General features: G+C 38.4%; 1 protein-coding gene across 2 annotated transcripts in view; it reads right to left on the bottom strand.

The window, feature by feature from the left end:
* The window catches only part of CCDC88C (coiled-coil and HOOK domain protein 88C), a 95,980-nt gene that overhangs the window by 4,349 nt on the left and 75,643 nt on the right, over positions 1–15,988 (bottom strand). For both annotated transcript variants that reach the window (XM_005520190.3, XM_014249934.2), the window contains exons 20-29: positions 14,877–15,154; positions 10,954–11,097; positions 9,392–9,578; positions 9,021–9,166; positions 7,764–7,853; positions 6,747–6,988; positions 2,648–2,830; positions 2,217–2,285; positions 1,362–1,430; positions 279–580 (exon numbers count right to left, since the gene is read on the bottom strand). In XM_005520190.3, the coding sequence (XP_005520247.2) occupies positions 279–580; positions 1,362–1,430; positions 2,217–2,285; positions 2,648–2,830; positions 6,747–6,988; positions 7,764–7,853; positions 9,021–9,166; positions 9,392–9,578; positions 10,954–11,097; positions 14,877–15,154 (1,710 nt within the window). The remainder of the gene's footprint in view (positions 1–278; positions 581–1,361; positions 1,431–2,216; positions 2,286–2,647; positions 2,831–6,746; positions 6,989–7,763; positions 7,854–9,020; positions 9,167–9,391; positions 9,579–10,953; positions 11,098–14,876; positions 15,155–15,988) is intronic.

The following is a 15,988-nucleotide window of genomic DNA, read 5'->3' on the forward strand; positions in this document are numbered from 1 at the left end:
CACAATCATTTGCTAGCAAAGAAACCCCAGCAGTCGAATACACAGTACTTGCAGTGAATTATCTGACTTGCCATAGCTGATAAACCAAAATAAATTAGCAGAGTGCTACAGGAAAGCTAATTTTACCTTAGTTATTGAAATTGTATCATTCATTTTGCAAGATTTGATAGCACACACATCTATGAACAAGGATCATCTTGTTTATGCCCTCACCTCCTAAATCAGCTGTCAACAGTTTTTTGACATCTGAAATGGACTTTCTAGCTCTATTTACTTACACTTGGTAGAGACAGTCTGTTGCTCTCTTCCAAGAACTCTTCCAAAGTTACCATCTCACTGCCAGGTGAGGCAGACCGCTGCCTGCCTGTGTGAGACTGAGATGGATTGCTCTTCTGAGGTATATCATAGGACATCAAACCATTCCTGTGGGAGCAGGACTCATGCCTGCTGCCAGTGCTTAAGAAAGCAGCAGCAGAGTGAAGGGAATATGTGTCTCGGAGCAATGCTGGTGCCTCTCTGCTTGGCACCACATCTTCACTGCTGAGGCTCTCAGTTCTACCATGGATATGGTCTAAGGAACCTGAGGAGAAGCATAAATACCATTAATGACACTGCTCTGACATAATTTCATTAGATTTCACACTCAGGCAGGAACTTTATCATCCAGGGCCATTTCCACACAGACTCGGCAGCATTTTTTACCCTCCTTTTTTCTCCTACAGAGCTCAAAGCAATAAGAGCTTTGAAAAATCAGGACAACTAAATATTTTACAGCACCTTAAACAAGCACAACTACTTGACCAAAGAATAAAAATAGCACTGGGGGCTAATAAACCTTATATTAGTAAGATAATATTGAGCTGCCTCTTTACAACCTGTGTCATTGAAAGATGTCCTCATCTTGGCTGCGTGACCTGAGCGCTAGAACCTGACAATGGGAAAGCAGAAAGCAGATTCTTCCACATTGTCAGGTCTGTTGGCATCCTTCAAGGATGCACAACTTGCAAAAGCAAATCTCCAGAGCCCACTGATCCCATACACAAGCTGTGTGCAGAGTAAGAACCAGAGATCTCTTGTTGTAGAGAGTCTAAGAGTGGCCTGATATTTCCCACAATAAGATGCCAGTCAGACTGAAGCAAAATTTGACTGTCTGCCTTATAAGCTACCCCTTGCCAGAATCAATCTTAGAAAAGCTCTTCTTGCCAGCAGTTTTGATTCCCAAGACAGTCACGTCCAGATTGCATAATCACTACCATTTCAAAACAAGTCTTCAAAATTAATTGGAAGGAAAATGGCATTTTACACACAGTTTCACAGAATTTCACTTCCTGTTTATCACAGCTCAGCTGTAAAAGCTTTACCTTTCAAATTGAGAGGTGAACTGCTGCTGGAAGCGTTCCTACTGCTCTCTAAACTGTTTGGCCTGGACACTGAAAAACACAAATCAAGCATTGAACAAACAGGTCTGAAGTTCCTCTGATTCTCTAAAAGACTTGGCTACAGCCTCCCTTCTGAAAATAGGACCTGTGCAACTATGTCACTTTGAAAACATTAACAACATAACACACACAGGATGCCAAAATCTGTACATAGCAGAAAACATCTTCATTTTTCAATTTAGGATTTTTGTTTAGGATTCATCTTGTTTATCTCATTTTTTGCACAAAGAAATATGTTCTGGGTTTTTACAGTAACTGTAAAGTAATGCAGACACTGAAAAAGCTCAACAATAAGTTGCTGTCTCTTTTTCAGTTTTCTTTGGAAGGAGCTGGTAGCCACTTGTAAATGAAGCATTCCACAATGTCTAAGCAGGGAGTGCTGCTGCTTCAACAGCGTTCCCACTGTGCATCCACAAGCCCCACACCAAATTTCTCTTACTGCTGATTCACTCCCTTAAGGAAGGAATTAAACATTCTCCAAAAAAATCAGTAACAAATCTGTAGGACATACATTAAACGGTCTGTTGGTACAGGAAGGCAACTTGCCTCAACATCAGCATTATTTTGTCATAACAAATTTTGGCAAAACATCCATTAAAAGCTCCAGTAGAAAACCAGAAGCAGTTAGAATCCCATTCCCAAAATGGTGCTGCATTAATATACCTCCTCCTGTAATAATAATGTTACTAAAACGCTCCAGGACAGTTCATGTGGATGCAATAAAACAAGTCTTAATGCAGATGTTTAGAGCATGCTGCACACATGCTACAAGCTTACCGTGCCGTCTGGTGCTTGCAAACTCAACCTCCGGGGACTGTTCACATAGATTATCTTCTGAATTATAGCCTGGAAAAGAACATAAAACTTAAAAGGCCAATTGAACACAGAAAGGTTAATCCTTCAGGTCAATCTCCATGTATTCTAGCAGTGTAGAAGACTGAGGTGATCAAGAAGGTTTTATAGACTCATCTTCTAAACACTAGGCAGAGAACCACTGAAGAACTGACACTCAAATGTGCTCTGTCAAGTTGATGACATTACAAGAGTGAGTAAACCCTGCATCTCATCAATTAAACCATTCAGCAGATAAAGTAGGAGTGAAAATATTAGTGCTCTGGTTTTGTACTTGAATGCCACTAGCAACACTGCAGGAGCTATAAAGCAGCCTGCCTGGCACTACCAGCTGGTATATCAAACGCACCACACACCTTTTGGCCTGCTCTGGAGCCGGGAAATGGGGGTGGAAGTGTGCATGTGAATAGCTGAGGTTGAGTAAGTCCTGGGACCCATTTCCACACAGCTTGGTTTTGTTGCAGAGTCTGCTGAGATTTCAACATTATCATTGCTGTCTCCATGATGGGAATTCCTTTTTTGCTTTAGGTCCATTAGCACTGGTAGGAAGAGAGGTAAATGAATAAGACTCAATGAAAAATAGCATTAAGGGATTTGTATTTATCTGCCCATACAAACATGACAAACAGGCACAAAGAAACTGCACAACAGAGGCGCTAGTTTGGCAAGCTTTTCCATAAACAGTGCAGTAGTGGATAGGAAATTTCTGCCACCAGCTTGTCAATCATGTGTGCTCTCTGTAAAGTGTGGGAGTGACAAGGGCTGCTTAGTGCTGGTGGGAGGGTTGATATTATACATGCAACAATTACTGTGAAAGAAGGAAGAAAAGGAGCAAAGACATGAATCCAGAAAAGATAAGTGAGGTGTGAAATTCCCATAACATTATTCCTCATAGGTGCATTTTATAAGAACTTATTTCAGTAATAAAATAGAATAGGGAAAGAGTGACAGTAGTCATGCTCTTACTCAAAGAAAAATAATACTGATTTGAAAATTATCTTTCATGATCTGTGCACTAAGCTAACTGCTTTCAGGTTTATATCTTTGCTGTGGTAAGAGCTCAGTCTTTACAAGGTTGAAACTCTGCTCTTAAGATGTCCTGGTGCAATGATTTTTAAGTGGAGTTTCTGGGATCTCTGCAGGAGAACAAAAACTGTCTGCTAGAATATTACTTGGGTTAAGAATCTGAAAAATTCTTTTCTGCTGATGAAGCAGGTTAATTAATTTCTTGTAATGTCAATGTAGTGCTTTAAGGCACATATAGAACAAAATTTAAAGAATTTACTGCAGAAAACACACTTAATGAGATGCAAGGTTCTAGATTCTATATATTTGTATGGAATACTTGATTAAGTAACAGAAACTAAATGTTGAAAATGCAGCAGAGTGCAGCAGTTGAAATAAACAACTTGCAGAGACAATGGACAGACAGTTCAAAGCACAGAGCAGCTGCGAAGTTGTGTTAGAGAAATGGACCCATGTGCTGTCATCTTAGATGGCCCCTGGAAGCTGACTTCATTCAGGAACAATGTTTTCTCCCTAGGGTCTGCATGGGCTCCATAGACTGGGCCAGCACTTGCTCTCAGAATTGAAACTTCTGTCATGCCTGCAGGGGCAACTTCTGACTAAAGCTTCACATGCAAATCTGTTTTTCTAATTGACTTCATAGATACACTTAGCACCTTCCATGGATGCCAAAAATATTAATTGCCCCAGACACTAACATTCTCCACAGATCCCCAAATGGGCAACAAAAAACCAGGCTGTTTTTCCAGAGTCCCTGGTTGTGCCAGTGGGGACAGTTCTGAGAGTGAGAAGGGAAAGGAGACCTTTTGGCCTCTCTGCTGAGCCCCCAGGTAGCACACTGCCCATTCTGCATCCAATTCTCTGACAGGGTGGGGACTGGACATGCACATTCATTTCTGAAGCCACCAGGTCATGACTATTAGGCAACAAGAATTCTGGGCAATGGATTAATGAAGCTTATTCCCAGTCTTAAGAGAACAAATTTACATTCTTCTTCCAAAAAAATCTGTTGAAACTGAAATGTCAGCTCAATTCAAGATGAGTTTTCTTAAATGGAAGTACAAAACCTTGCTAAATATCAGGTTTGAACGTGAGCATCAAGACACTTAGCTGAGAATAATTCTTCCAGTAGCTTCTATTCTATATTTAAAGCTAGACTTTTCAAAAGCAGAAAAAGATGTTCAAAAACCTCCCTTTTTTAATCGTTTAGTAGCAAAGGCTATTGGAAAAAAATCTCTGGACTTTGAGACTGTTTTTGTATTTTAGTAGGCCTACCACACTGTAGGAAGCATAGCAACAGCAAATCAGTTTGAAACTTTAACTGGACACAATGTAAGTACATGATTGCAAGAAAATATTGAAGCGAATAGCAACTTCACTTACTTACAACATGCACCACAGCCAATATACATACGCAAACTGTATGCCATGAGGTCCCCTAAAGTGTGCTGCATTGAAGAAATGATCCAGTGTGCAATAGTGATTCATCTTCTACAGGAAAACTTAAGTCCACGTTCACTAATCTTTGCTTGTATTTAGAGTATTGTATAGACATGTTGAGTGTTTCTATTAATGTGAGTGTTCTTTTATGGCATGTGGGGTTTTTTATTTTTTTTAATATTTGTCAGAAATAAATTAAGATGAATGCTACAGAGAATGTGTTAGAAAACTCCCAGTTCCGGGAAAGAAAGAGTTTCATTAGGAGAGGATGGGATGTCGGAAGAAGACCAGAACCGGAGCCGATTAGAGAAAGACTGATGATTCGATGGAGACTTAGGAGACTTTTCTTTATCCTTGCTTTTGCTTCTCATAAAGGCAATCTTTCTGCGCTGTGCAGCTAAATTGTTATCACCCAGGTATCCCAAAAAGAAGAAGAAGAAGAAAAAAGTAAAAAAAAAGGCCTTATTCATAAACTTAAAATGTCTTAACACAGATTAACAACTACACAACCGGTAAAAACAGAAAAGGCTAAACAATGACCAACACCTATAATGGAGGACTGATGAATGTATAGTTAAACACAGCTAACCTGACTCAGATTAAGGCATAGATTAACACATACACACAATATTTAAGCAAGTCCACTAAGAAATTACTGTTAGATCATTCAAAACGTTTTTGCTTTACAATATAAAATTAAATTGATGTACATGTTACTCAGAGATAACACACTCAAATTTCCTAGAGAAAGTCTTCTAGGCTTTAGTACTGGTGAGCGTCATCTCCACATAAATGTGTTTCATGTAACATCAAAATGAATGAAGCTCCATAGACTTCTTGTTGTCTCTGGCATTCTACAAGGGCCTTGGTCTGTGGCAACCCAAGCCCAACTTCCTATGCTGAATTTATGATGCATGTTAAACACCCAGAATCATACGGGTGATCTTATTCCATAAAACATCTATTTGTACTTTAAGTGAATAAATGACCTCCAAGAATTAGGATAGAGATATCAAAACAAAACCTTCAGATAAGACAGGTACTTGCAGTATGTCATAACAAGAGTTCTTTTCTTAGCTGCTCCCCTCCTGTTTCCCACCCCCTATAGTTGGAAGACAAGAATTATTCAAGTATCAATTTCAAAATTGCTTCTTGGAAAGTATTCCTGGAGTATAACAATCTATATATAGAAGCTGACAGAAGCTATCTCAATAGAGCAAACAGACCTTAGGATGTATATATTACCTTTAATAAGGATGAACAGTATTTATTTTGAGGAACTTCCTTTTAAACTTCCCATAATTAGGACCACCTAATTTACTGTATAAACTAACTTAACAGAAAATCATTCCATCTTCCTTATATATGCCTTAGTGTTAAAAAAATAATTATATCATTTTACATGAAAAAATTCCTAGTTTAATTCTAAATCAAAACATGGTATTGACCTCCAAAATCACCAGATTATGATAAAATGGTTATTTACAATAAATGGTTTATTTGTTCTGCACGTGCACCACCTGCTGGCAGTGGCTGTCAGCCAGCTCATACCCCTCAAAGAGCCTGAACCACGCACTATTCCATGATCCAGCTTTAAACTGCTTTGCTGCAAAACCCCAGTAAATGAAGTATTAGAATCAACTTATTCAGTAACATGCAATACTACATCTGGGGCAAACAGAAGCTGAAGGGAGAAGTAGTAGATAAAAGGAAGAAAATAAACTGAAACAAAACCCAGTAACTTCTAGAGTTTACTCAAATTTCTAGTTTAGGGTTTTATGCAGACTAAAAATTTTATTGTACTAAAAAAAACCAAAAAACACAAAACCAAACAACCAAAATAAAAACAAAACTAAAAAAAAAACCCAAAAAACAAACAAACAAAAAAAGAGGACACACAATATAACGTGATTGGGCATTAACATATCCTATATATTAATTATTTTTAAAAAAAATTCAGCTCATGGGTTTAGGCTGGGAATTCCTTACCTTTGTTTGAAGAACCCCCAGGGTTCTCTCTCTCTTCCACAGGGTTTGACCCTTGAGAGGTATTATCCTGAACCTCGTGTTGATGTTTCAATTTTTGGGAGGCAGATGGAGAGTTTACTGTCTCTGGGGATTCAGAATGCCATGTGGAGCTTTCTGCTGCTGGTTTCAATCGCTCCCTTGGAGTCTCCTTTTTTGGCTTGATTAATTTGACTAAGGCTCTGGCTCCAATCCAGGGGTTTTTCCTGATAAAGCAGGTTTTGTGAATGGAATTCAGAAAATGCTACAAGAAATACTCCCCAAAGAACTTTACAGCTGTGCTGAAGTCATCAAGCCATCCTACATTGTTAGTTTACTGTCAAGAATTCATTCAAAAAATGCACCATGAATTTCACAGCACTTGAGATCCATTTCTCCTCTAAAGTCAAAATTACTTTTACAGAAATATTTCTTCAGCATGAGAAATGTGAGAAAGACAACTGTTCCCTCTGCTAGAAATCTAAACTACACATATGGACCATATAAGACATTCTTACAGTGTGAAAAACTCCACTACAGGAACAGACTGAGGAGGAAAGAAATGAAAGTTGCTTTTAAGCCTCTTTGCTAAGGTTACCAGTCAGAATGATCTATGGTAGAATTAACTTGGCTCTTTTTTGTTGTTCTTAATATAATTTTTAGGTCCCTTCTCTCCAACAGACTGGTTATCTCTTGCTTTGAAAAAGCAGCTCTGAAAGCTCCTAGTGCTGCTTAGTCACCACACTGGGAGCAAAGTGGTTCTTTCCCAATTAATTTTGGGAGTTTCAGATTCTTGTATTAATACAGAGGGCCCCAAATGAGGCCCTATGCTCTATGTTAACACAACCTGCTGCTTCAGGGAATATCTTGCAGAGTGAGAGGGAACAGACAAGTGGAGATGATGTTACTCTTCAGACGAAATTTCTGTTATCCCCAATTATGGAAAGCCCTTTCTTGCCCTCACCAATCTGTAGAGCAGAGCTAAACCCATGTGGAACTTACTTTTTTGGAGCAGGATCATAGAATTTGTACTGATCCATTATCTTCTCTTCAAGTTTTTCCTTATGTCTTCTTAAGGCATTCAATTTATCACTGTGAGGGGGAAAAGTATATTCTGAGTCATCTGTATGAAATTAAGTATAATCAAAAAACTGAAGAGCAAAAGCCACCAAGAGAAGAAAGAGACTGAAATATCTTATTATCCTGAACCTTCAGGATTCAGTGTTTGGAGAGGTCAAACGCAAAAGCCTACCAACCATGCTGATGGGTGACTTTAGTGCAATAAAGCATGAAAGGTGAAAGAACAACAGTAGATGGTGATGCAAGATTACTAATTAGTATCTCAGGCAGCGTTTGTTTGGTGGATGTTAAGACTAACTAAATTTTTTTACTGTTTATTTTGTTAACCTGTACAGTGGAAGTTGGCAAATCTTATTTTCATTCAAGTAGTAATGCAAATGAACTTCCATCATAGAACAGTCAGACACCAGGATAAACAAATCAGAGTACATCTGAACTGTATTCAGCCTATTTCAGCAAACAATTTCTAACACTTCAACCATATAGCAGTACTGCTATAAAACTCAACTCAGTAACTCCCACATCATCCTGATGTGCTTGAACTAAAATTCTTGGGGTTAAGAACATTTTTCTTCCTTCTTTCATACCTATAAGAAATTCACTGCATGAAAACAGGATTCTTTGTAAACTCAGAGTGTCTTTAAATAAGGTAACTCACTTCAGCATGTCAACTTGTGCATGAAGGACACAGCAACATATATTAATGTCTGTATCCTTAAAAGCAACATCAAAGCAGGTATTTCTTGAAATTCAAATGAAAAAACAAGAAGTATGAATATTTGCTATTCGTCAGGAATGTAAATATAAAATGACTCTCGTAAGACTAAATTTTTGTCGCTACTCAGCTGTTTTCCAAAATCTTCTTCTTTGAGAAGTACTACTGGGTTTAGCATTCCATCTTTTCTAACTGAATTTTCCACATAGCTTCATCTGTATTATTTGAAAAGAGCTGTGCTTGCTCAGGTGTTTCATGAACAACCCTTTGCAGTAAGGCAACATGGAAACATTTTGTGTTTTCTCCCATTACACTTCTCTCCTACCAAACATCCCCTTTTCCAACAGATATCAAGAAGACATATCATTCCACTGCCTGCTCTTCTAGTCCTGATGATGATTTGTATTCTATATTTGTCTAGCTTACTTTTTTAGGTTTCACAATTCAAATTTATTTTTTCTTACATGTACTGTTTCTGTTCTTCATGATACTGCTCCTTGCTCTCCATGTTCTGCTCCAGTAACATCTGATTCTGCTGGCTCAGCATCTGAATCTGACTCAGGAGATGATGGTTTTCTTCTTCCAGATTTCCCTTTAGACGGGACAGGAGCTATTAAACAAGACAAATTAATCTCTCCTGTGCATCCCTGGAGCGCACCATAATCAAAATAACACAATAGCATGGCAACTTAAGATACAAACTTATTCACTTCAGACTATATGGGGGTGTTGACATAGTTTCACTTTCTATATACAGCATATCAAAAGCTTCACACAATGAATGGCAGCTCCCTAACCCAAAAGCATCAGTAGCTGGGTATCAACAGCTACTCACCTCACAGTGGTTATCCAGCTTGGTCAGAGAGATATCCATGGATTGGTGCTGTTCTTTCAGCTCATCATACCGAGCTTGCCAACGATTCAACTCCAGCTGAGAGTTGTTCAAGGAAGTTTTCAGCTCTTTAGTGTGTGAATGCAGCCCTTCATACTCTGCCTTTAGTTGGTTGTGCAAGAAATTCACCCTAAACACCAAGAAGACAGCAGGCTTATGAAGGACACTTCACAGAAATGACCTCACATTCAAAGACCACACCATCAGTTTGCAGCTCTCACTAAATCAAATGTCATACCAAAAAGTAACTTACTAAAAGTAACTTACAGAAAGGACATTTTTATTCTTAGCATTTAATAAAATTTTATTAAGAAGTAGTAGTAACATTAAAAAAAAGTTTCAAATCTACAAAATAACTGAAAAGAAAATACATGAAAAATAAAACTGCTATTTCTTCAATACATAAGAAACACCACAAATTTCTGAGGCACAATATATTTAAGAGCATTTGGATACAAAGGCAGCTCTATTTGGCACAAATTAAACTCACATGTTATTTTTTTATCCTGATGCATGAAATATGAGCATTTAAGTGTCCTGAAGAGTGAAACACTGTAGTGTTGTAAGAGGATAATGTGGCATTCTTTTACACTTTTAGGTAAATCTAAAAATGTCTACAAATATTGGAGACATAACATTAAATAACTATAAACAGATTAAGTTCTATATCTGCTGACAGATAAGCCTGGCTCTCTGCCAGCCCTGCAATCAACATTATGCAACATCTTTGTTCCTAACAAAATGAATTAGGAAAAGCAAACTTGAGAGAGAGGCTCTGAACTGTTCTAAATTACACTTGTACAATTGTAGCTCAACATAAAATGTGATTTTTAAATATGATACAACCTGACATTGCTTTAACTTGACATGGTCTTGCTCCTTATTTGTAGCAAACAGATTCTCAAAACACCTTTGAAGTATGAACAAGGCTACAGGGAGGTTTTGGGGTGTGGCTCTTGAAAGGGGCTCTGCCATAAGTTAACAGCTAGCACTGATGAAGAGTCTCTAAGTCTGCTTTTAATAACAGGAATGGCAGTTTTCTCTGGGCAGCAGAAAATAAACAATGGTAACTCCTAGAGCTAAAATCATATTGTGTAAAAACCATAAACCTCCTCAAGGTTTTATGGCTCCTCAAGGGAAATAAAACAGTATAATTTAGGGGGCTGGGCATTTGTAGTTCTGCCTAAAGGCAAGTGCCTGGGAACAATTCATTGCAAAAAATGCTTGTGAACTGAACCAAACACGTGTGGAAGCTTATTTTGGGAGCTTATTCTGGAAGCAAAGGTCCCAAGTCTGAAGCACCAAATAACAGTATTGGTTGACAATATTCATAAAGCTGACCATCTTTAACAAGTTAAAATTACCAAATTAACAATCCCAAAACAGAGAAAAAAGAATAGACACATTATATGAAGGTACTTCAGACATAAAGCAACACATTTGTGTTTTCTATAATTGACTTTTAATTGATATATATATATAACAATTTAGCAAAGGAACCATACCTGTCCAGTTCCTCCCTCAGCTTCTGATTTTCCCCAGTGGTTATTGCATTTGATCTTCTCTCTTGTTGCAAAACTTCTCTCTCAGTTTTTAAAACTAATTCCAACTCTTCCAATTCTGCTTTGTGTTTCGTTAAACTGTTGTATCTGCAAAAAGAGGAATAGCATACCCTACATACCCATAGCTGTTTCCAGATATTTTTTTCTCTAGTGGCTTCTGTCAGAATCTGTGCCCATACACACCAGCAGCGGCCACTGGAGCCACTGGTGCAGTTAATGTCAAAAGTCACGGACACATTTTTTGGTCCCTGTAATAAAAGGGGTACTGCCTCAAACTATCAGATAGATCTGTGTCAATAATGGAAAAATATTCTTTGGAGCAATTTTAAAACAGAATCTAGGTGGAAGATGTAGCATTGCTTAAAAAAGCTAAAGAGAACAAGCATCATCTTACAGTGACTCTCATGCCAGCAGAGATGAATGCAGAGCACAGTTACTCTGCAGTCATAAAAACTTCAAAACAAAACCAAAACCAGCAGACAGCACCAAATACATTGACTCATGCCAACTTTTTTTTCTTTCAGGCTACCATTCCATTCACCCCAGGGTCAAATTACAGCCTGTCCCAAATTCCAGCCCATTGAGGGGCCACACAGGAAAGTACCTGTCTCCCATACAAAAGCTGCTTTATGCTATTCATTCCCAGTAAAAGCAGTAGAGTTTAATTAACCTTATTTATTTGTTTTCTTGCTCCATTCAGCTCTGGGACATTTCAAATTCAATGTCCGTACAATAAATGGAAGAACCTGAAAGCAGAGGAAGGTTTCACATCCAGCTCCAAGAAGCATTTTAGACAGACTGCGTGCCAATGCAGAGTCTGAGAAGACAAACTCCAGTCAGTCCTTTGGCAGAGATTACCTTGGATGTCTCTGCAGAAATTGCACTGTAAATTCTTTTACTGTCTCTGTATGATAGGGCTACTCTGTTCATTTTTATCCAAGCCCTCTATGCTTTAAAGAGGGCTCCTTAGAGAGAAGCAGAATACTGGTCCAGTGTTACCAGCCAGGCCCAGCACCACAGGCTGCCACACTGAGCCTGAGGTAAACCACAGCTGCTCCCCTAGCTGTTAGGTGAAAGGTAAGAAAGAGGAGACTCTCTGTAAAAATGGAAATGATTGTTCATGTCCAGAGTCCTAATGAAATCCTCAAGCAAAAATCTTCTTGTAGTAGAGATTCAGCCTGGAGTCTACAATTTGAGCACAATCTGTGCAACCTGACAAGCTCTACCACCAGGGACCAGGTTCCTCTTCCTGTAAGACTATTCAACACACATGTTCATTTCACTTTTTAAAGCATCAGGCTCTTAGACAGAAGGACTTTAAAAATATTTTCTTATACATGCATATAGAATCCATTTTGGCTCTGACACAATCCATTTCTAGGATTGAACAAACGTAGTTCCCTTTACTCCTTTTAGCTTTCATTCTTTCTGAAGCTTTTTGAGGAGAAATACTGTAGGTAGGTATATCTGAAATGACTTTGAAAATGCTCAGCTATGATATAAAAGTGTGGCAAAAGGAATCCAGAAAAATAATTACCAGGCAGCAGCAGTAACATAATAATACAACTCCCTGCAATGTGTAACCTAAACAGCAGGGATTTTTTTCCCAGTGTCTCTGTAGGATTAGACTTCTCCAGACTAAGCCACAGAGGAATGCCTAGGGATCTGTTAATCAACTGTAGCTACAAAGGTACTACCTTCCCTTAGTAACATGCAATATCTAAAGCCATTTTAAAAGTACAGAAGAGGCCAGCCTTTCTGCGTTCAGAGACGGTCAGCCAGACACCTCAAAGTTAAAAAACTGCTATTAAGGTAAATGACCCTAAAATACTAACTTTCCTCTTCTTGCTAAGCCAAACCCACATATTCATGGTTTGCCAGGCTATGACAGACCATTTCACTGGAGTTACACACAACCCATTATTAAATCCCCACTGCAGTGTTAATACTGTGCAGACAGAACCAAAAGAAGTTTAATGAAGTTTGCTCAGGTGCAGAAAATATTCTGTGGTGAGAATGCAGCAGAATGGACTACACAAACCTTTGGGACCTTGGCTGTACATGTTGTTGGATGTGCACAAGCTAACGAAAGTTGCTGTGGATTTTTCTAGACAAGCTGCAGTCATAGGTTTGTGTGGAAGTGCAATCCTGCCTTAAGCAACAGAACTATGATTACAGTACTGTCGCCTGCAGAAGAAAACCAATCACCTTGGAGCTGTGATATGCAAAACCCATCTCCTAAACACCACACAAGAAAACTTCTTGGCTGCATGGAGCTGCTCTGGGGAAAATTTAGCAGGTGGTGCATTCTAGATGAATTAAAAAGTGGAATATTTCATCAAAGCAGTTAATTACCTTAATTAAAAAGAAGAGGTGTAAGAAAATTTTTCTTATGCTACTGTTTCTCCCTTCTGCTCCCTCAGCAGCACATGATGGAGGGAGAACAAAACACACGCTAAAAAAAAGTAGCTTGTGGTTTTTTTTTCCTGACAGCCAAATGGAGTCCTTGGACAAATCACCTTGATAAGTATCTTTTAAGACTGATCTGCTGAGGAGGATACTGCACACGTAGACCTGCCAAACTCAACCTGTTTTGAATAGGCCACCATCTGCTCCCCCTGCAACACGTCTCACTAGGAGTCAGATCTCAGAGAGTCCAAACTGGTAATGATTACAGTGGTGACCTGAGCACTTACCTCTATAGTTAACCTATTCTTTGAAAAGCACTTTTTCCTTAGGCTAGAGCTGCTTAGTGTTTGGTACTCATCAAGCAAAAAAAGAACACAGCAAACTGCCTTAACACACTGCAGTGTAGTAATCTCAAGCAGAGCCTGAATCAATGAGAACCATTAATCAGTCTGAGAAAGACTTGGTAAGCAGGAACAGTGTCTGTGTAATCACTTACAGCTCATTTAGTCGACAGCCAAGCAGCTGTCCTGTCACAGCCCCAGTGGATATTTTAATCACAATAGTTTACTTCTGTACTTTATAAAAATCTACTGCACATTTTCTTTGCCAGCTCCTTAGTCTTTGGAGAAGAAAAGTTTAGCACCAATTTTCAGTCCACTAATCAAGAATCACCACTGAGTTGCTCTGAACCCAACTGATGATATTACACAGAAGCGAAACCTAAATACAAGTGTTTTGAGGAAAATCACTGAAAAATATAAGAAGTCTGAGAAGCAGGCAGAGCAGCATTTCTGTAGTAGTACATTATGTACATTGTTCAATATATGCACAGTTGTCAGGTAATGACACTGACTAAACAATTAACAGTTTACTGATTTCCTAATTCAACTGAAGGGCCCGAAGCAAAAGCTTTAATTATGAGAACTACAAGAAAACTAATGACATCATTAAAACTAATACATCATTATCTCATAGTTAGGTCAATATAGCTTCCTTCAGAGAGCTTCCTTTGACATGACACAGATACCACAAGGTTCAATGGTTGAAATTTTTTAAGATACACACTACTCACATATAGGTGACTTGCAGACTTTATGGTTAGGAGACTCCACACAGTAGAGAACTGGATAATGTTTTTAAGGCTGTATACTAATATAGCACAAGTCCCTAAATGCAGTAGAAGCATTTAAGCTACTTCTGACAAAGTATTCCTGAGATCCAAGCCCATGTTTGCTGAATATCACCAGAGTCACCTCTGTTCTGCCACCTTTAGAGATCTAAAATCTAGAGCTTTGCAAATATTTTCATCTAATGTCCTAATGACAACAAGAATGACTAGGCACTTTTTCAGGGCAATAACTTTGTAATTTCTATTTGTAATTGTAAACAACATTTAAGGCTAAAATTGTAACATATGCACATTCTGGCTACAATATACCTTTGAGCAGTGAGCATACCTCTCACGCAGACCTTTGTGCTCCAGATCTAGGGTTTTGTGTAATGTTTTCAGGCAGCTGTGCTGATTTATTAGCCTTTCATACTCCACAGACTGCCGTTCATGCAGTGAAGTAAGGTGTTCATGGTCCTGAAGCAATGAGTCATACTCAGCTTTCAGCTGCTCCTTCTGTTTCAGCAGATTTTCATTCTCACTCTCCTTGGCTGTCTGCTGATTTTGGAGTAAAGCATTCTGGGCCGTCAGCGAAGCATTCTGGGAACTGAGAGTTGAATTTTCTACCTAAAGTTTCACACGTAAAAAGTGTTACTTATTTATATCTACTGGTATATACAACAATCATTTTGTAGCAGCTTATATCCATATAAAGCTAGTCATGAATGCCTCCATTGCCTTGTTGACTTAAGACACCTGTGTACAATTTGGCATCATTTTGGAATTACTGCTGGTGGTATGCACCACATAAAGCTATGCTATCAGTAGTATGAAAATTTTCAAAATAAGCTCCAAAGTGAAAAAACACTGCTCTACCAGCTCTTGAGCCCAAAGACCAAGATGATCTGCAATACTCTCAACTCAACTGCACCTCTGACAATTATCAAACTGACCTTTTATCAAAGGTCAAAAGTTATCCCATATTTGTATACAAGTGATGATACTCAAGTTCACCCAATCGCAAAAACATTAACTGCACCACTGTGTATGTGAGCAGTACAAGTCTGGTTTCAGTAGAGAGATGGTGCACTGATTTTATATGTTGCTAATATAAGTCAATTACAGATAGGAAATAATTAATGAGAAAAAAAAAAACATCTCTGAATATGCAAGAGACAAAGCTTGAAAAGGGAAAGTCACACAAGAAAAATAAAGCTAATCCAATGTTGTTCTTTAAAACTGGTCTCTTTCTCAAAATAAGCTTAATTTTTTAAAAGTCAAGTAATTTTTAAGAGTATCTTTTCCACTGGTAATTTTGACATTTTGTCTGAAAGGTCGAAAACTATGATTGTAACTCTTTGCTACAATGCCTATGGGGAGCTGACTTGTATCCTTTTTCCATTTCTGCTGAGATCTTTCACAGGCATAGCATTAACACAAAAAAGCAAACAGCAAACCTTT

This window comes from Pseudopodoces humilis, chromosome 7 (assembly GCF_049639895.1).
Source record: "Pseudopodoces humilis isolate 2021_Gansu_Grassland_sample_001 chromosome 7, ASM4963989v1, whole genome shotgun sequence".
NCBI classification, from domain to species: Eukaryota; Metazoa; Chordata; class Aves; order Passeriformes; family Paridae; genus Pseudopodoces; species Pseudopodoces humilis.